We start from the raw sequence: 20,997 nt of genomic DNA on the forward strand, positions 1-20,997 counted from the left end.
AGATTCACTTCAATCCTTCTTGGCCTAGCAGAATACTATGCCCGTTTTGTCAAAGGATATGCTCAAACAGTTGAGCCATTACGTGCCCTTTTACGAAAAGGCTTCAAGTTTGATTGGTCTGAAGAATTTGCTTCTTCATTTGATCAAGTCAAAAAACTCATTATTGAAGCGCCTGCTCTACATCCCTTTCATGACTCCTCAAGATGTTTCATAATGGTGGATGCCAGTCTCACGGGTCTGGGGGCTGTCTTGGGCCGATGGGTATCAGGAAAGGAGCACACCATAGCTTTTTCGTCAAGAATGCTCAAATCTTCCGAAACACATTATAGCACCATTGAACGCGAGTCCCTCGCATGCGTTTGGGCTATCGATAAATTCCAAAAATACATTTGGGGACGCAAGTTTGATTTGTTCACAGATCATAAACCCCTCACACAATTGCTCAATGGTAATGGGCTTGGTAAAGCCTCAGCCAGACTTGTCAGACTTCTGTCAAAGTTACATGAATTTCATTTTTCTATTAAACATATTTCAGGGGGAAATAATTTCAGAGCGGATTGTCTTTCGCGCATGGCGTTTCAGGATCCCTCTGAAGTTGAGGCTGTTGAAGACATTGAATGTGTGGTCGCTGCTCTTGATGCCACCAAATTATGCCCCTGCATTTCTGAACAGTCCTGGTTTGAAACTCATAATCAGGATGAAAATTTGAAATTGTAACTGAATATATTGTCAAGGAGAGGAGCCAAGATGGCGACCGGGATGGCAGCGTAGATTCCCGGCTCCGTGAACCTCCGCATCCCGCACGGATATCCTGCATGAGATCCTTACTCTGCGCTACGAAATCGTGTTCGTGAACGGAAGTGGCAACCGATCGTGTGACTCCGAGGTCTCTGACTGCCGTACAACCGGAGAAATCAGCGGTTGAACTTTGCGGCCCGTGCGGTCCCGAAGCCGGGACCTCGAGTGGACGCCTTGGCCGGGTGGCAGTTGAACAACAGCGGCCTGTGGTGACTGGGTGGAGTCGGTCCACCGAAGCGGAGCTCCCCTCGGCCTGCATTTTGCTGTTGTGGACTGATGACATGCCCGGGTGTACAATTCTCGGATTCTGTGGCGATTGCCCCTGCCTTTGACGGTGAGCTGCCCGGACGCCGTCCCTGGCTCGCCCTGATCCTTGAGGGCTGCTCCCGGCTTTCCGCGGGAGCTGGTCCGTGGCGGAGACGACTGTTGCCCGTGACCGCGCAACGGCTGAATCTGTGCCTGCCCCGGGATCCCTGTCTTCAGCGACGTGGACCTTGAGGCGTTGTTCCCGGGGTCCTGGCCCCAATACGAGTCGGGCCTTCCCAGCGGCCATTTTGTCACGATGCAGCCTACCATCCTCTCCGCTGGGACGCAGCGAGACAGGGGGTGTGTGACTTTCGGGAGTGTGGCGGAGCGATCGGAGGGAGCTGCTCTGGGGTACGGCGACCTCCTGGAGGCCCTTGGTGCCCTTCATTACTCCTTGGCTCATGGCGCCGGGATCCTGGGGGGGAAGCTAGATGATGTGGTAACAGCGTTGGGACAGTGGCGGCATGCTGGTCCACAGGTACACAGTGGCTTTTCACACTGCACACAAGAGGAAGATGTTGCGGCCCCCCCCCGCGATTAGTGTACAGCCGGACACTCCGGACAATATGCTACTGTGTGGTCGGCTAATTGTGGACTTGATCTGTTCCGGAGGTATTGGACCTGAGCGGAAGATGGTGGCCTTGTCCCGTGCGCGGTCTCCGGCGGCCCGGGGACAACTCCAGCAACGTGTGTCTCATTTGGCTGATTCAGCCTGTCTGGACCTTGTGTGCAGCGCAGATCCTGGGGCGGCACTGGAAAAGACACCCCTCCATGAAGCGGTCTGTGCGAATGCTCAGAGACTTCCACCCCACCCGTGTGCGGCGCTTCCCGACTGTTTTTGGACACTCCTGTACCTTGGGACATCGGACATGGTGCTGGGTCGAGGGGCAGGCATGGGCAGAATCGCAAAAAGCGGTCAAGGCTGAGGCCGATCCTTCGGGGGTGGTCACCTAGTAGAACAGGCGGACTCATGGTTGCGCGCTCTCGTGGTTATTCGCATAGTTGGTGTATAATGCTCCCCATTCCCCCCCCCCCTTTTTTGATATGGTCGACTTGGTGCTGCTAATTGTTTGCTGGGGGGAGACTTCACCGTGCGGGAGGGAGAAGCCGGGGGTATGTTTTTAAGGCCCTCCTCCAGTTTATTATATTCTTTCCGCCCCCCCGTCTGGGGGGGCTCTTTCTCACTCTCTTTTTTCCCTGTCTCTTCTATATTTCGGGTCTAGTTCCAGGGCGACAGGCACACTGCTGGGGGGTGGGGCCATACTCATTCGCAGAGGTGCAGGGTGGGGGGATGGGGGAGGGGACTCTTTAGTCTTTATCTCTATTTCCATGGCCTCCTCTTTTTTCTCTGTTTCTTTTTGCTTATTTTTCTGGGATCAGTGCGATACACCACCCTGATTGTGAATCGTTTGCTCTTCATGTGTGCCACAGTTTCCGGGGGGTTCGCTGGGCTTTAGGTACGGGGACCTGCAGGCGCAACTATTTTTGATATTTCTCCACATCCGTACTTTCCCGCGCCTGCGCCATTGATTCAATGTATTGCTGCTTATTGTTTACGTCTCTTATCCTTGCCCCTTCTCGCTGTTGGGAAATTGTTTGGCACCTGATCCTACTGTTTTGTCTTATCATAAAATGAAAAACTCTTTCTCTCCTGGTGTCCTACCTGCGCGGCTCATTGGCTGGACTATATTGGATTGAAGACTTTGCTCTCCGAGGTGCCGCCTGTGTTGACATTTGCTTTTATTATCCTGGTTACTTAGCGGCCGGCCCCGGGGGGTTGTAGGCCCATACGTGTAAATGATTGAAACGTCAATAAAGGTTTTTCAAAAAAAAAAAAAAAAAAAAAAAAGAATATATTGTCAAGGGTTGGCCAGAAAATAGGAAACTTTCTAATGAGTTGAGCGCATTTGCCATGGTTGCATCAGAATTATCTTTGGCTAATGGTTTAGTAATGAGACATGATTCTTTTGTACCTCCCTCCAGTCTCAGAAATGATATTATTCAATTTGCACACAATGGTCATCTTGGAATTTCAAAGACTTCACAACTTATTAAGTCTCATTATTGGTGGCCATCTCATGAATCTCAGGTCAAGTTTCACATTGACTCGTGCCCTGAATGTCTGTTATCTGACAAAAAATGGAAAGTTATTAACACGCCCTTACATCGTGTTCCTTTCCCCGATAAACCTTGGGAGAAAGTTGGGCTAGACTTCTCTGGACCTTATGCTGTTTTTTCCCATGACCTAAAATATCTCATTTTGTTAATTGACTATCACTCCAAGCGGGGTTACCATATATTCTGTGATTCAGCCAATTCCACTAATGCTGTTAAGTTTAAAAAATATATATTTTTGGTAGAAGGTTCACCTTCCGTCATTGTTACAGACAATGGCACCCATTTCATTTCTGAGAAGTTTAGTTCATTCTTGGCTGAACGTGATGTTAAACTTTTAAAGTCGCTCTATATTCACCGACCTCGAATAGTTTAGTAGAAAGAGCGAACAGGTTGGTTAAAGATGCCATTCAGGAGGCCATTTGTTCTCATCAAGATGTACAAGATTTTCTTGAAGCTAAGTTGTGGTCTTATAACATTTCTCCACATTGCACCACAGGTGTTTCTCCGTTTTCCCTATTAAGAAATAGGACTGCTCACACCAGTTTATGTCCCAATTGGTTACTTAGAAAGAACAACAAGAGGAGTGTTGGAAATCAAGAATTGGCATCCAAAGTCTTTAAAAAACAAGATCTAATGAAGTCAGTGTTTGATTCTGCAAAAAAATTTGATTTACTCGAATTAAAAATTGGTGATTGGGTTCTCATCAAAAATCCTAAAAAAGTAACCAAGGGTTTGTCGAAATTTTCCCCTCCAGTACAAGTCATCGGTGTCAGCAGAGGTTCAGCCTTACTTGGTGTTAAAGGATGGTGGAACAAAAGATCTCTGGTACATCTTTCTGTCTCACAGGCTAGCTCCTCACTTAATTTGACCAAAAAGGAGTTTGAAAATTATGACTGGTCTTTTTGGTTAAAAACCCCAACATCCGACTTTGCAAGTTCCTCCACATCCTGCATCCCAATTATACATTCCAACTTTAAAACCCCAACATCTAATATTATAAGTTCCTCCACATCCTGTACTTTAGGTACACGTTCCAACTCGTCTGGTCCATCCACTTCTGACACTGATGTGGTCAATGCTGACACCTATTCTTTACCACCGGAATTAGGTATTCGTAGCAGAAAATTACCTGCCAAATTGAACGATTACGTGTTATCATGATCTGATATGTCATTTGATGTTATTGCATTTCTCTTGTTTTACTTCCTGCATTATTTCTTGTTAAATTTTTTATTGTCTTTATCTCCTTAAGTTATTGCTCTTCTTCCTTGTGAGGAGGGAGAAGTTGTAGTGTGTTGTGCTTCATCCTCGCGCTGCACTCCGGTGCGAGGATGTCTCACGTGGTTAATGTATTTATTTAAATGAGGTTCCGGGATCGGATGCTGCTCGATGCGTTCCAGGGTTCTGACAACGTTAGTCAGTTGTCTGGAGTCCTGGTGCGCAGCGGGAGCGTCTGGTTGTGCGTGCTTACTGGAATTGGAATAAACTTCAAGCTCTCAGCCTTAAGAAGTCTCAGTACCCTTCTTACATAACAACATCTCAAATTTGCACAGGCGTTAACATCCTGGCTGTACCCTATAAAGCAGTATTTTTTGTATCCATGCCCTCCTTTACTGATCAACAGCACTATGACGGCTTTAGGTGACCCGCACTCTATAAATTATTTTGGCATAACATAGCTTGGCAAGGAATTTTCACTGCCTTTCTCCTGATTTAATAAGTCTCCTACTGGCAGTCTGTTCCAAGCATAACGTTCTCATTACTTATTAGAGGTGTAAGGGGCTGTCCGTCGATCAACTGTAGACAGGTTGCTGTAACTATGTTGTCATTTTGTTATGATTTAACTGGAACAATTGTTTAATTTTGTTGGTGATGAAACCATGAACTTGCTTGTTTTGATTATGAATCCTTCATATTTCAGAACATATGGCCATTAAGGGTCTGATTAGATCTTATCAATTTAGGAGACATAGTGGTTATGGAAGAAACTGAGTTTAATTTGTTTTCCTTGAATGTCAGAGCAAGATGGCAAGTTCCATATGTGTAGAGGTGGCAGGTTTAAAAGACATTTTGTTTTTTTTGCATTCTCTTTCCTTGGGGCTCTGCAAGCTTCTTAAAGTTGGAGGTGTGTGTGTGTGTGTGTGTGTGTGTGTGACCAGAGAGGGAGAGTTTCGCAGCTGTATTGTCTGGGTGACTGGTGTGAAGCTTTGTATATGAGAGAAGGTGCGCTACAGGCTGTCCCTTCAGTGAGTCATACAACAACTGACATTCCCTGTCCGAGTGTAAGAGGGAGTAATACAAACACACTTACTGCTTTCTCAGTCATTGATGCCTGTAGGAACTGCAGCAGAGTGCTGTGCGATAGAAGAGCGAACACAGCCAATCTCTTATTAAAAACCCTGAGGCCATGAGATTAATCTGCTTAATAGGAGTCAGAGCTTGGATGCAGGCTGTACGGTGGTATTTAGTAGTTCTACTTGTCTATTGACTTTCGATACTGTGTTTTGAAATATGGTTCTAAAGCTGTTTTTACGTATGTTTTATGTTTTCATGTATATAGTTTTATGATTGCCTCCAACTTTCGAATAAAGTTGAAACTTACTGGTGGTTCAGTTATGCTCGAAAGCCAGACATGGCAGAGAGGGGCAGTGATTCTGGTGAACTATTCTCACCTAGATTCCAGTCTACATGGACAGTGCAGTTCAGTGGCGAATATGACTCATTACAACGCAAGTCCTTGCATCGCATGGCATTACAACGCGTTTGTTACAACAACCGCGTTGTTACCATGCAATGCCATTACTACGCAAGTCATTACATCGACTTGCAGTAGATTGCGCGCTGACAATAGAAATGTATAATTTACTGTTCCAACTCCAGCCTACGCAACAGTAGGGAAGGTGTTGGAATAGTAAACTATACTATTCCTAATGTTAGCGCGCCATCTACTGCAAGTCGAGGTTATGACTTGTGTAGTAATGGCATTGCGTGGTAACAACGTTATCGTTGTAACGACCACGTTGTAATGGCATTGCGGTGTAATGACCGCGATGTAAAGGTCGTTTCCCTTCAGTGGCTCTTTATGGAGGGGGTGTACAAATCTATAAAAGGGTATATAAATATAGTGAAAAGACCCCGGTATTTCCTGTTCTCCATAGATTACTAGAGAAGGAGTCAATCCATTTTCAAATACTTTATTCCAATACAGAATGTATGCATAAAGTGCAGTGTAGTGCAATAAAATACATATAGTGTAAATTAAAATGCGGTGTGTAAGTAAAAACATAGAGAAGATTAAAATTGCAAACCCCATACAAAAAGTGTTTGGAGTGCAAAATACAGGGTTAATCATATGCATAAAGTGCAGTGTAGTGCAATAAAATACATATAGTGTAAATTAAAATGCGGTGTGTAAGTAAAAACATAGAGAAGATTAAAATTGCAAACCCCATACAAAAAGTGTTTGGATTGCAAAATGCAGGGTTAATCAGTGCAGCCAATCTATACAGTGTACATGGTGCCGCAAACTCTCACTGCTGCTTGCAGAATAGTGCCCATGTGAATAATCTCCTCTTCATCCTTCAGATGAAATAAAATTCAGGGGGGTTCTCTGGTTGTTAATACTTAATTTTATTTAGAAGGTTGGTAAAAAAATGCTGTGAATACATGACATAAAATCCACAGAAGAACATAACATTATTCAGTGTGTTACAGTCCAATGTCCTCCCTATTTACATGTTTGGTTAATTATTCCCCTTGAATTATTACATTGGAGATAGTAATTAGACTACTATCTGTCTCCTGACCACATGTATACCCAAAGAAATTAATGATAAAAACACTTCTTGACCCCTCAAAACAACACCGTCATACTGTGAAGGTAATTTGTATCACTAAAATGCTATGTCTGTGTCTATTCAAATCCAAGAAAAAATGAAGGTTTATTTGTATTTTCTGCAAGGGATTGATGGAGTGTACATGCAAGGATAGAGGATGCTGCCTTGTAGTTGTGACTATCTGAGCAGGCACCAAAGTCCAGCGTGATGCATTTTTCAGCAATCGGTCTGTTCCAAATGCTAATGCAGAATGACAGATGACGTATATTAACGGGATAGGTCAATGAAGCTGGGGAAGTAACCAGTCATGGTGTCCATTGCTGAAATATGAAGCTCAGGTTTTATAAGATGGCTTCTTATGTTGTTGTCTCATTTTCCTATTACATCCCACATTCAAAGGCTGCCTAGGCAACCCGGGTCACTCTTGAACTGTGAGCTGTCAGCCTCCTGGCAAATGCTGGTGTTCCTTTGAATGTCATGTCTGCAAGACGTAAATGTCGTAGGAGGCGGAGTTGCAAAACTGTGATGAAGCCAACAAAGAGAAGGGAAAACATGAGCAGTTGGAATGAGATGCTTACATGTGATTTCACCAAACCTTGTAGGCAACATGAACCTATTTAAGGAGGTGCTCACTTGCACTTCTTTGTGGGCCTAAAGTCTTCTCAAGTCTTGTTGACCCCCTGCAGTTAGTCTCATCCCGTTCACTAGCTCGAGCAGTGGTTAGAGATGCAGCATAGAAGGGAAATTACGTGAAGGTACAACCCCTGGAGATGCTGTTTGGTAGTTTTAGGAGCCACACAATACTTGATACACACCCCTGATAGAGACTTCCAGCCGCAGATTCCTCACGTTAGAATAATCCCCAGGTGTCAGACTGGATCCTGAATTTGTTTCCTTAGCATTACGTTTGTTCAACTATAGGTGGAGTCATTCAGCTCCACATGGCGTAATCTGCGTCGACCGTACCAAAAATGACATGCGCAGGGTCTATATAAGCGCCACCTCAGTTAGCACAGATCCAGAGAAGAGCTAAACCCAGTCTTTATTGACTGACTCTTTGTCTAATTTTTGTCAACGATTTTTTGTCTCCTGGTGTGGCAGGGATGTTCACAAGGAAAGCTGGTTTCAAGCCCTATGGTGCCTGTCACCTGCAAATGTCAGTGACTGACCCACACCTCGTCTGTCTTTGGTGCAGTGAGCGCAATACCAAAACCTGCATATATTATGGAGCCATGCTCCCCAAGGCCTTGAGCGAGCAGTCCTTCAAACTCCTTGCTGCTCGACTTGCGACGCTGCAACTGTCTTGATTCCAGCCAAGAAGAAGGTCCCAGGACCAGATGTGGATCTACTCCAGTGCTCATCGTCTCTCCCAAAGTCGTATTCGCTTTTTGGATAAGTCCCACAAAAGTCTTCAACTTCACTCTGTCTGTCAGTCATCTCATGAGGAGAGGGAGTGCCAGCATTCAAGGCCTTGTTTGACCGTTAAGTCTGCACCTGGGCTATCTCATGAACCTCCCTGAGTTTCCAGGAACCGGAGTGAACCCCAGCCAACTTTGTTAAGTTTATGAGGCCATGCACCTCATTGGGGGTGTCCCTTCCATGCTACAGCGCCTTCTGGCTTCACGGGCTCGGGAGAACATTTTCGGGCCAAGCGGGCCCGGGAAAGATCCCTACTAGTCGTTTGCTGTGCTAGCAAGCTGGCTCCCGCGTCCAGATGAGCCCCCTGATCCATGGATGGATCCGGAGCTGTGCTGGTCAAGCCACTTTGACCTTTCCCGGCACCCGCTCCACTGCCGACGTCCTTGGCGCGTACTGTGCCCACTGGCAGTGCTGTCCCCATACTCATTCCCAACTTCAGTGGCGAGCTGTATGGGTGTTGTCTGCCGCCGCCTGGGGGAAGACCACCCAGACCAGATGTTGTGCCCTATTCCTTTGAGCTAGGACTTGGACATGATTAGGAGGGGCCACTGCGCCCTGATGACTACCAGCCCCTAGATGTCACAGAGGAGACCCGGTGTGAGGATGGGACACCTCTACAGATACTGGCTTGGTTTTTCCTCATACCGTGGCTATGGAGGAATGAGCCCCATTCGCTATGGTGGTGAGAAGGGCAGCTTAGGTCCTAGACCTTCAACTACCCACTGTGGCTGTCAAGACAAATATCTTAACTGAGATGCCTCAGCCAGGAGTCGGTTCCGACCACTTCTCCCGTTTAACAAAGCCCTCACGAATGTCCTACTCGGGGCCTTGTCCAAGCCCTGCACAGGAGCTCCTGTGAATATGTCAATTGTCTACGGCCATCGCCTCGCCCCAGGGGACCCTATTTCGCTCACAACACACCCCACCCTGGAGAGCTTGGTGGTAGAAGCCTCCACTCCAAATTAAATCCTGGCACATCGCCTACCACTCACCTGTACATGTAATCTAAGAGACTGGCTACCTTAGGGAAGATGTTCTCTTCCGCCAGCCTGGCACTGCAGTCGGTGAACATCATGTGTCCTTTGGGCCGATAATCTCACTCGCTCTGGGACTCGGTTGTGCAGGTGCTGCCTATGGTCTCTGAGGAGGCTAGAGCCATACTCTCTCAAGCTATTGCTGACTGGGGAGACACCACTAATTTTGCCATGCGCTGTGGGATAGATATGAACAAATCGCTAGCCAGAGCGGTTTCATAGTCTGCGGCCTTATGGCACCACGCCTGGCTGTTGACAATTTGCTTATCTGGGGATGTCCAGGCCTCACTCCTGGACATGCCTTTTGATGATTTCTGCTGGAGCGCATCAAGGACAACGGGGCACTGCCATGTCCTTGGGCCTTTCCATGGTCTCTCGCCAACCACTGTCCACCTTTTACTCCTTTTGTTGCCACGGAAGGGGCTTCCAACAGCGTCTCCAACTGTCCACCGCTACGGCCAGCATGCTTTTCAGTCTTTGTGTGGTTGATGATGCGGTACCCACAGGTCTTGTGGGTCCGGTAGCCAGAGGTCGGGCCATTCCACCACCCCTTGGCAGCTGCATCCTCCAAGCCCCTTCAGTTGCCCTCCGACCATCATTGGCACCCTGTGGGAGGGAGGATGTGCAATCACCTGCACCACTGGAGGTCGATAGCATCCAACTGCTGGGTTCTCAAGAATGTCCAAAGGCGATATTCCCTCCCCTTTGTGACTACCCCTCCACCCATGCCACTTGCGGCGGACTGACTGAGGACCACAGCTTTTTACTCCTCCTGGAAGTGCAGGCTTTCTTAGCGAAGGCTGCCCTAGAGTGGGTACCAGCATCAGAAGTAGTTCATAGATGTTATTCCCGCTACTTTCTTGTGCCCAAAAAGTCAAAGGCCTGTGTCCTATCGTGGACATGCGCATTCTTAGTTCCTGCCAGACAAAGGAGAAATTCCAAATGCTCTCTCTCCCTCCAGTCCTGTCTGCCCAGGACTCGGGAGACTAGATTCTAGCGTTGGACTTGTAGGACACATACTCCCACATCCTCATCCTGCCTGCCAACAGACATAACCTGCTGATTACGGTGTTCGTCAAGGTGATGGTGGTGGTTGCTGCTCATCTGCAGAGATTAGGGGCTCCAGCCTTCCCCCCCCCTATCTCGACATCTGGCTGTTAAAGGGAGGCTCATCCCAGGCGGTCTTCTCCCGCCTCTAGACTACGGCTGACATTCGCTAGGGTTCACTATCAATGTGCCTATGTTAAACCTGATCCCTTCTCAGACACTCCCTTTCAACTGAGCTGTTCTGGACACTGGACAGTTTCAGCCTTATTCTCCGGAGCGGCAAGTCAGGATATTCAGGCTATGATACTAATGATGCAACCTCTGTCCTGGATTGTGGCTAGACTGATTCTGAGACTGCTGGGCCTCATGGCCTCCTTCATCCTGCTTGTGATGCATGCCTGTTGGCATATACAGGCTCTTCAGTGGGACCTGAAGTTCCAGTGTGCGCAGCCTCAGGAGACCCTCTCCAACATGGCCTAGATCTTGAAGGGCACTGCAAAAAATCTGCAGTGCTGGCTGACGAACATCGATTGTGTCAGTGGCAAACTCCTCTCCTTCCCCAACCAGATTAATGGACTGACAGATGCGTCATTCCTGGGCTGGGATGGCCATCTGGGAGAGTTGGAGATCAGAGGGCTCCACATCAATCTATTGTAGCTCAGAACGATCCGGTTGGCATTGAAAGCCTTTCTAGCATCCATCAAGGGAAGGCTAGTACAGGTGTTCACAGACAATACCACTGCCATGCGGTACTGCAATAAACAGGAAGGAGTGGGGCTGTGTATCTTCTGTCAAGAGGCCCTGCATCTCTGTACATGGCTGGAACTAGTTCAACACCTGGCAGGTTCTCTGAATGCCAGAGTGAACTAATTAAGCCGAAGATGCCTAGCGGCTCATGAGTGGTGGTTATGCAAGGTCTCTTTCAGCAGTGGGGAGAGTCTTGGTTGGATTTGTTTGCCACTGCCAAGAACGCACTTACACAGCAGTTCGGCGCACTGGAGGTTGCTCTCGCTCTGAGACGCTTTTCGTCTCAAGTGGAGCTTTGGCCTCCTGTGCACCTTTCTACCAATACCACTCCTGCCCAGAGTTCTCAAGAAGATCAGGAACGACCGGGCCCAAGTCATTCTTGTGCCTCCGGACCAGATTAGTATCCTATTGAGCATGTTCATCGGACCTCCGATCAGGCGGCCCCTTCTGGAGGATCTCCTTTCTCAGCAGCAGAGGAGGGATCTCCACCCAAACCTTTCAACTCGCCGCCTTCATGCTTGGAGATTGAGCGGCACCAGTTGACAGCTTTTAACCTTCCGCTCAAAGTCTTTCATGTTTTCTTGGCAGCTCACCGTCCTTCTACCAAGACAGTATATGTGGGCCATTGGAGCAAGTTTGTGGCATGATGTACAGACAAACAGGTTAACCCTTTATCTGCACCCCTTTCCCAAGTTGTTTTGTTTATACTTACCTGGCACAGCAGGGCTCTGTATTATTTGTACTGTGTCTCAGCTTTCTTGCGACTGCCACATTGGCTGTTCTTTACAAGTTGCCTAATGTAAATAGATTCCTTATAGGTCTTCAGTACATATTCCTGTCCGCTCCCTTTGTTATGCCTAAATGGGACCTCCAATTTGGTTCTTACTTTTCTGATGTGTGCTCCCTTTGAGTCGCTTTAACTGCCCTATTAGGTTCCTCACCATCAAGACGGTTTTTCTGGTGCCAATTTCATCTGCCTGGAGGGTCAGTGAACTGCAGGCGCTGTCATCTCAGCCTTCGTACATTTCTTTTTATCCAAACAAACAGGTCCTTCAGACTCTAGCATCCTTCTTGCCAAAGGTTGTCACCCTTTTCCACGTAGGCCAGTCCATCACCCTGCCTACCTTGAACGTTCTGCTTCATCCCTCTAAGGAAGAGGACAGACTCCACCGGCTGGACCTAAAAAGAGCATTGTCATTTTACCTTGACCACACACTACTGTTCCAGGCGGACGATCAACTCTTCATGGAGTATGTCGGAGCCAAGAAAGAGAAGACTGCTGAAACGAACCATCTCCCGATAGATTGTACTTTCCATTAATATCTGCTACGCATTGGCCAATAAGCAACCTTCTGAGGACTTGCATGCTCAATCCACCAAAGCAAAGGCTGTGACACTGCATCAGCATAGAGTTCCGGTTCTGGAAATCTGTAAGTCTGCAATGTGGGCTTCGTTGCACGCGTTCACCAAGCACTACTACCTGGACAGTCAGGTTTGTCGGGATGCAGGACTTTCTAGTCTAAATCGGGTTCACAGACACACCTCCACAGAGGTATTGCTTGAGTATCTATTCTAAGGTAAGGAATCCGATGCTAGAAGTCTCTATCAGATGAACCAGTTACTTACCTTCAGCCTTATGTGGTAGAGACTATGTGGCCACAGATTCCTTACCGACCCACCCATCCTTCCCGTTCTGCAAATTGATTTTTCGATTCAGGGCTCTTTCTTTTTCAGGGCCCAGGTTTCACACACCAGTGGTCAGTGTTCTTTGTGGCTCCTTGCTCCTGGTGTGGAAAGTTGTGAAAAGAAACTGATGTCAACGTGCTAGGGTGGTGCCTACATAGACAACGCGCACGTCACTTCCGTCACAAATGACGCAGATGATGCCATGTGGAGCCGAACAGTGCCACCTACTGGTGTGCAGGGGTACTACTCACGAAACAAATTAACTGATTCAGTCTGATGCTTGGGGATTATTCCAAGTAACAGAATCTGCAACAAAGTCTCTATCAGATAAGGCATTACCGAAGGTAAATAACTTGTTCTTTTAGTCTATCTGGTAGCTCACATTCCCAGAACAGACCTTTTTTCGGAGTAAGTGGGTTAAGGTGAACATATATGCAAACTAAGATGCAATGGGAAACCACTTGACTCTTCCTTCAGGCACATTTGATTAGTGTTGGACAGTTTGATAGCTGCACACAAGAGAAATACTGCTGAACCCTGACCAAGGCATGCGTGTTGGAGAGTGATCCTGGTGAAATACGAGAGTCTTAAGAAATAATATTATTTTTTTGTAATATTTTTCAGTTACAGTGGTATTCCCTTTAAGCATTTTCATTTGTAAATCACTCTTGAAGGTTAAGGGCCTATTCATTCAAATGATTTCAGGCTCTAATGCGTGATATCCAAACCCGCTCCCCATATTCTTTTAAAGACTACATCACTGATAAAATAATAATATAACCAAAAGTGTTAACTCTGAGCATTTTGGAAATGAGAGGTTTAGAAGTGCAGAAGCAAACTACCACAGGTGTGTAACAAAGGAAGTACCAGCATCCAATTAGGCTATGCTATGATATTCATATGAAGTCTTTTCAGAGTGCTTCCTCCTAGTTTACACCTCTTGCCAATTCTCAACTTGTTACCTTGCCATCTACTGGCAGGACCCAAAACTACTTAAAAAACTGTTGTCAATTCATAGTATTGAGTGCAGCTACAGTGCGTGCATGTGCACATTACGTGGCGTTCCCCTTTGTGCACATGCACCCCCTTGCCTTTTCCTCCTTCCATTGAAAGTTGTGGTTTGGTACCTTTTTCTATCGGACTCTGTGGTTTCCCATCCTTGGCTATAGCTTTTTGAACGTCTTGATTCTTTTCGCTCTTTTTGCACAAACTCTCCTTTTTTCAGATAGGTTAGTTTATGTGGTAATGCTCCAGTCATCTGCATTATGACACTGACGACTTCCAACAGTTTCCTCACACAAGCTATATCTTTCTAATTCATCTGGGGTATACCTGAGCTCTGTGTTCAACCATCAGAATGCGGTAACTATGTTGCTTGCATGCAGAGCAAGGCTCTGCCTGTTCAAAGGAGACCTTGGATTTCATCAACAGGAAGAATCAGAAGGCCCGTACTAGGTCTTGGCAATAACTCTATCTGCCGGTGAAGGATCATGGCACAATTCCCAAGGACCTATAGTTTGTGGTGAATTTTTGCTGGCTCCTCGCAATTGGTACAAGTAACCCTGAGAAAGTGAAAGCAAAGGATTGTACAAACATTTTCTCTTGTTTGGCACCAACCTGTTTCACTGGTGTGCTGTCATTCAGGTCCGGGGAAGGCTGCAGGATTTCAAAGGTGAGTAGCATTCAGGTACAACACCTTCTTTAACCCCCATGGGTCTGCTGTTCCAGTGGGTCAAGTACGGGTCGTCAGAGCAGGAACGTTGCTGTTGCACTGTGACACTGAGCCATTCTCTTCTTCTGAACATGGTTGTTTCTGTTGCAGTGCCAAATCTGAACAGTCAGTTCTGTTTTTGTTCTCTCCTTCACTTAAGTCCCACCCTACAAAGTGCACGTAACTGATTTGAGATGGAAAGGGCTTTCAAGCCAGTTAGCAAAGAGCATTCTTTGTTATGTTATTTAAACTTGTAAGGCGCAGAGCTACACCAGGGGGTTTCCTGGCGCCTGCCAAGTAGGGAAGGGAGAAACGAGGAAATTACTGGTTAAATAGCCATGTCTTTAGTCTTCTACGGAAGCTGCCAAAACACGTTTTCCTCCCTATTGTGATAGGAAGAGAGTTCCAATGGGAGGGACCAAGAAAGGAAAAGGTCTTACCGTGCATCAGCGAGAGTTTGATTCTAGGTATGGTGAATTTCGACTGTCTAGCAGAGCGCAGAGGACGAGAAGGTATATAGAGTTGGGCTAAAGATTGCAAGTATTGTGGGGCCGTTCTAGATTTAATTTTGAACATAAAGCTCAAGGCTATAAATATAACACGATTCTCCACTTTTAGCCAGTGAAGATCGCGCAGAAAGCCTGCAACTGACACAGTCCTCGGGACCCGACGAAGCAGCCTGGCAGCCGCATTTTGCACCACCTGCAGTCTTTGTACCATAGCTTTGTTTGAGCCCAAGTATAGAACATTGCCGTAGTCTAGCCTGGATGTAATCATGGCATAAACTGCCGTTCTTTGAACAGAGAGGGGTAACATCCACAGAATTTTCTTTAACCATTTTAGAATGGTAAAGCAGGTTGAGGCCACATTAGTGACTTGCTGCTTTATTGACAGGTGGTCGTCAATGATGAATCCCAGGTTGCGAACTTGATGTACCGGTTGAGATAGGGCACCCATTTCAGAGGGCCAGTGTTGTGATCCCCAGAGATCTTGTTCTTTTCCTAGGATCATGACTTCAGTTTTCTCTCCATTTGAGTAAGTTGTTTTGCATCCAAGACGCATGTTTCCTCAAACCAGCCTGAAGAGCAGAATCCATGGGGACACATTTGACTTGTTTGGCCCATTAAATCAAGAGCAGCTAGCTTAGAAGTTACCTTGGCCGGCTTATCTAGACCCCAGCAACTGCTTTTCTTCCATTTTATCCTACATCCTAATACTGTGGCAGCTGTAAAGCTGTGACAGCTCCCGCCAATTGAAAGCAAAGACTGACTCCACTCCTTACAAGCGGGAGCTATCAAACTGCTCCCGCTTGCTGAGCTTTCATCTGTTTCCCTGCTCGCTATCATGCTAACAGGAAAACAGATGAAATGATAGCTGCATTTCTAGCAGCTTCCTGTGTGCAGGAGCAATGCCAGCTCCTGCAGAAGGCGGGGAGCCAACTGGGACCGCAGGGCCCTGAGGCTTACACCGCGGTCCTCCGCGATACACACTGGGTACCCTGGGTGTGGCCAGGACACCCAGTTAGACGTTGCCGGGGGATGGGGTCCCTGGAGACGTAATATGCCTGGGAGGGGCCCGAGCGGCCTCTAACCCCCATTGACTTTTGACTGGGCCCTGGGGGATGGTGTCCCCGGGACTGAAATCGACCCGGGGAGGATTGCCTCGTGGCCCCCCTTTCCTTGTTTAAAACACCAAGGATCCTATCTTCTTGGGCTTGAGGAAGTCAAAGCAAATGTGTTTCCTCTCGTATTCCACGTTAAAAACAATCTGAAATCCTTAATGGAGGTGACTGCATCGTTGATTTATTTAAACTCAATCTGATCTTGGGTGACTGTGACAAGTGAATTCTTTCCCATCGTCTCCTGATGAGAGCAGAGTCCATGATTCTCCTTTTAATTACGTTAAGTACGCAAATGCCAAAAATAATCTACAAGCTCCGCCCATTTGGCCATGCCCCGTTTTCCTTAGTAGTATGCAAAGGTCCTCCTGTTTTTTTACCACGTTGATGGACAACTTAAAGTTAGCGCGCTTCAGTACGATTTTGGTGATGCATTATTAATACGGTGGAATACGAGGACAACTCCACCAAACAAAGAACTACTTACTTCATTTAATTAAGGGGAAGTACCCCTGTTTGATGGAGATTCACCTCTTTGTAGTCTTGCTGTCTTCTTTTGACGAGTTTTCACATTATCACAGATTTTTGGATGAAGACTCTCGGGGAACAATCACATTGCCAAAATCACATGCACTACTCGTGGATCTTTATGCAGCTGTAGTGTAGAATATGCACAAGACATTTACTCTGTGAGATAGCACTTACTAATAAACCAAATGAAAGTACTCCATTTGGGTAGATGTTTTTGGCAAATCTGGGGACTCTTCTTGGAAAAAATGAGGTTTGATTCTGGCCCCTGTGCTGATTTCACAGAAATAAAACCTCAATAGGATCCACTTGCCCCATTTGAAGCTCCACTTCAGTAAAGGACAAACTATCCTAATTTCTTGGGCTTGGCAAAGCAGGTGTGTTTCCTCTCATATTCCACATTAAAAAAGGATATGAAATCCTTAATAGAGGTGAATTCATCGTTTATCTATTTGAGCAAAATCTGACGTGTAGTGACTGTGATGAGTGGTTTCTTTCTTGTCGTCTCCTAGTAAGAGCAGAGTCCATGGTTTTCCTTTTTATATACCCTAAGTATGCAAACGCCAAAAATCCATAACCCCACACGCACACCCACTTTCAGACATACACAGGCACTTGCACACCCACTCACAGACCCACACAGGCACTCTCACACCCCCCCTAACACATGCACTCACAGACCCACACAGGCACACTCACACAGGCGCACACACACACACACCAAATCACTCAGGTACTCACACACGCACTCACTCACCCACTTTCAAAGGTGACGGGGTAAAATTAGGATTTAAATGTAAAAATAAAAGTCAAAATTCACTGAAAAAAAAACAAAGGTTACTCAGAAATTATAGTTGGGAAATAGTATTAATAAAAACCTTAAAAATGCACTGAAAAAACCCAAAGGTTTCAGGGACGTTATAGTTAGGCTCAGATTTAACCCATACAAAACCAGAGAAATTTAGCAGTTTTAGTTACCTGAGCTAACTATAACTTATGCCTCCGCAATACACTGCTTATGACCTTGCATATTACATCACTAATGACATGGTCAATGGCCTCACTGATAACATTATCCAGTGAGTGAAAGTGTTTGGTAAATGATTCTGAGACTTAAAGATATATAGTAAGCTACTGCTTAAGTTAAATTAATATTCTCTCTAAACTAGTAATGAGTGATGCTGTTTCTAACATATGGCATCTGAGTGGGTGTGTACTGTATCAGTGTAGGAGTGGGTGTCTGAGTGATGTATGTGTGTGAATGTATAGGTTAATAAGGGGGAGTTGGAAGCCATGTGGGTGTATAAGGGACTGTGTGAGTGGTTTTATTGATGATTGAGTGTGATTGGCTGTATGGGTGAGTGAGGGGCTGCCTTAGGGACTATATGGGTGGGGGAGTGTTTAAGTGGCTGTTTTAGTGACTGATTGGCTGTGTGAGTAACTTTGGTTGGGTGAGTGGGTGTGTTAGTGGCTGTATGGGTAGGTTAGTGTCTATTTTAATGGATGTATGGGTAAGTGACTGTGGTGAGTGGCTGATTTGCAGTGCTTGTGTGACTGGCTGTATAGGTGAGTGGGTGGGTGTAAGACTGCTTGTATGGATGTGTGAATGGTTATGTAAGTGATTGATTGGATTAGTGAATGGATGTGTGAGTAGCTGTATGGGTAAGTGAGTGTTAGTGTGAGTGGCTGAGTGAGTTGGTTGTGTGAGTGGCAGTATTAGTAAGTGAGTGGCTCTATGGGTGAGTGAATGCTAGTGTGAGTAGCTTTATGGGTGAGTGAGTGGGTGTATAAGTGGCTATATAGGGGTGATTTGACTGTGTTAGTGGCTGTATGAGTGAGTGGGAGTGTGTGAGTCGTTGAAGGGTTTGTGAATGGGTATGTGAGTGGTTGTGTGGGTGTGTGAGTGGATGTATGAGAGGTTGTGTGGTGTGTCAGTGGTTCTGTGGATGACATCAGTGATTTCATTTGAGATGTTATCAGTGATATCACTAACCTGTCATTAGTGATCTAATATGTGAGTTCATAAGCAGTGCATTGCAGGGGCATGAGTTATAGTTAGCTCAGATAACTATAACTGCTGCATTTCAATAATTTTGTACCAGTGAGCCTAACTATAACGTTCCTGTGACCTTTTGGATTTTTCAGTGAATTTGTAAGTTTTTTTTATTTTAATTCCTCTTCCTGACTATAATGTCCCTGTAACCTTTGGGTTTTATTTGGACATTTTCTTGAACTGCTAAAGACAGCCTCTGTTTGTCTGAAGGAAATCTCCAACTCTGGCTTTATACTTCAATGAAGAGCAAAGCACGTCCTCCCGCATGAACAATTAGTAAAAATGTCTGAAAAGGTTTTCGAAGAGGATGTACTAATCTGCCGGTCTCTTCCTCAAGCAGGCTAATACCATTGCCATCATGGTCGACTATAACTGTTATTTGCGGGGCAAGTTTGAGTGGTACTTCTCTTTGGTCCCAGAGAATGTCCAGGAGAAGTATATGTTTATGATTCACTTGGGAAATGTAGAATCTAAGCAAAAAGTCATGATCTTCAGGGCGTAATTCATATTGCCACCAGGAATTCTCATTTTCCCATGTACTGCGTAGCTTGGCTTATGACTTTGGATCTCAAGACAAAAGTACAGCAAAATGTAATTGACAAAACAAACATTTTGCTCTATGTTGAGACTTCGGCAGAATAAAACAAGCACTGCAACATCCAAATTGCTCACTGCTGTTCAAGCAGCACTGCTGATACCAAAGCCTCTTCCCAGCTGGTGAAGGCTTTCCAGTCTTTTAATGCCGGTTGCGGTGTCCTTTTAATCCAAACCCTAGCGGTACATGTTTACACAGCTCAGAGGTAAAAGCTTTTGAAGCAGTTTCCGGTCTAGCCAATAGAGGGTGGAGTGCCCACTCACTGACATTAGGATTGAGCCCCCACTGAGTAAGAGTGACAGACTTCCATAAAGATAATTTTGTCTGTTTTAATCACTTTGGTTCGTTAATGTCTTCCTATCCTTTCCCTACTGTACTATACCAAAAATCAGTTTTAAAAAATGACAACCGAATCTAGTATCTACTCCCTGCGATTGTATCTCAGATTATAGGAACATCTGATTCTTTTTCCATGAACGAGTGCAATCAGTCCAGTACTAGTTTCTGCTAGGTGTAGATGACTTTTATTCTGATTGTTTGGCAGCATTGTTTCTTTAAGTCAACTGTAGGTCTCCTTCTTTCGTTGGGAGCAACCGGTGGACAACAATTTTTCCTAACCACTGTGTGATTTGCTTATGGTAAGCATATACTAACATCTGCACTGCAGCACTAATGTGAGACCCTGTGGATAGAATTTGTGGGAATATTTAGTAATAGTTTCATATCGTGCTTGTGTTGATTATGTTTCCACTTATGGTTTCTTTTCAAAGCCCATGTTTAACCTGGCAGAGTACCACCAGATGTACCTGGGGACAGAAAGGATACGAGCTCCGGAGATCATCTTCCAGCCTTCCCTGATGGGAGAGGAGCAGGCTGGCATAGCTGAGACCATGCAGTATGTGCTGGACAGGTGGGTTTGAGAGAGGTGCATACAGCATATGCTGACTTTGTGCACTGTAGTAAATGTGCATGATGGCATAGAGATAGCAACGGTTATTCAGTGTATGAGGTGCATACTGGGGCAGCAGAGAGCATCTAACATACGCTGAGCAGGTTTGTGATAGTGCATACTGGGATTAGTGACCATATCGTTGTTGCTGACTAGTATGACCAATTCTACACCCTCTCCTGATACTTTCTGGCTAGCTGTTCTTATCATGGTTTGAACTGTATGTCTTCTTCTTTTAAATTGAAGTAAATAAATAATTTGTGTGATGATCCTGTCAACTGTGGTTCATATCAAGTCAGAGAATTTCACTCTTAAACCGATCTACTATCCAGAAGAAAGGTTTGCACTTTTCCAACATTTAGTAAGCTAATTTATTTGCCATGTTTATCTAAGCTTTATGTTATGAGAAATCTGTGTTACCCAATGTAGGAAGGTGGATATCTGACTATGGTTACCCCCAACTTTTTGCCTAGTGTCTAGCTGGTTTTTCGACTTAGTTGGCCTGAGATCCTGCCATTCAGGGTCTCAGGCTGTCTGCTCTCTCTGTAAAAT

At 45.7% G+C, this 20,997-nt stretch overlaps 1 protein-coding gene across 1 annotated transcript in view; it reads left to right on the plus strand.

Annotated features, from left to right (window-relative positions):
• The window catches only part of ACTR5 (actin related protein 5), a 144,828-nt gene that overhangs the window by 81,525 nt on the left and 42,306 nt on the right, over positions 1–20,997 (plus strand). Inside the window, exon 7 of the mRNA XM_085619239.1 lies at positions 20,267–20,406. Coding sequence (XP_085475365.1) covers positions 20,267–20,406 — 140 coding nt within the window. The remainder of the gene's footprint in view (positions 1–20,266; positions 20,407–20,997) is intronic.

This window comes from Triturus cristatus, chromosome 7, assembly GCF_964204655.1.
Source record: "Triturus cristatus chromosome 7, aTriCri1.1, whole genome shotgun sequence".
In the NCBI taxonomy this organism is placed as follows: domain Eukaryota; kingdom Metazoa; phylum Chordata; class Amphibia; order Caudata; family Salamandridae; genus Triturus; species Triturus cristatus.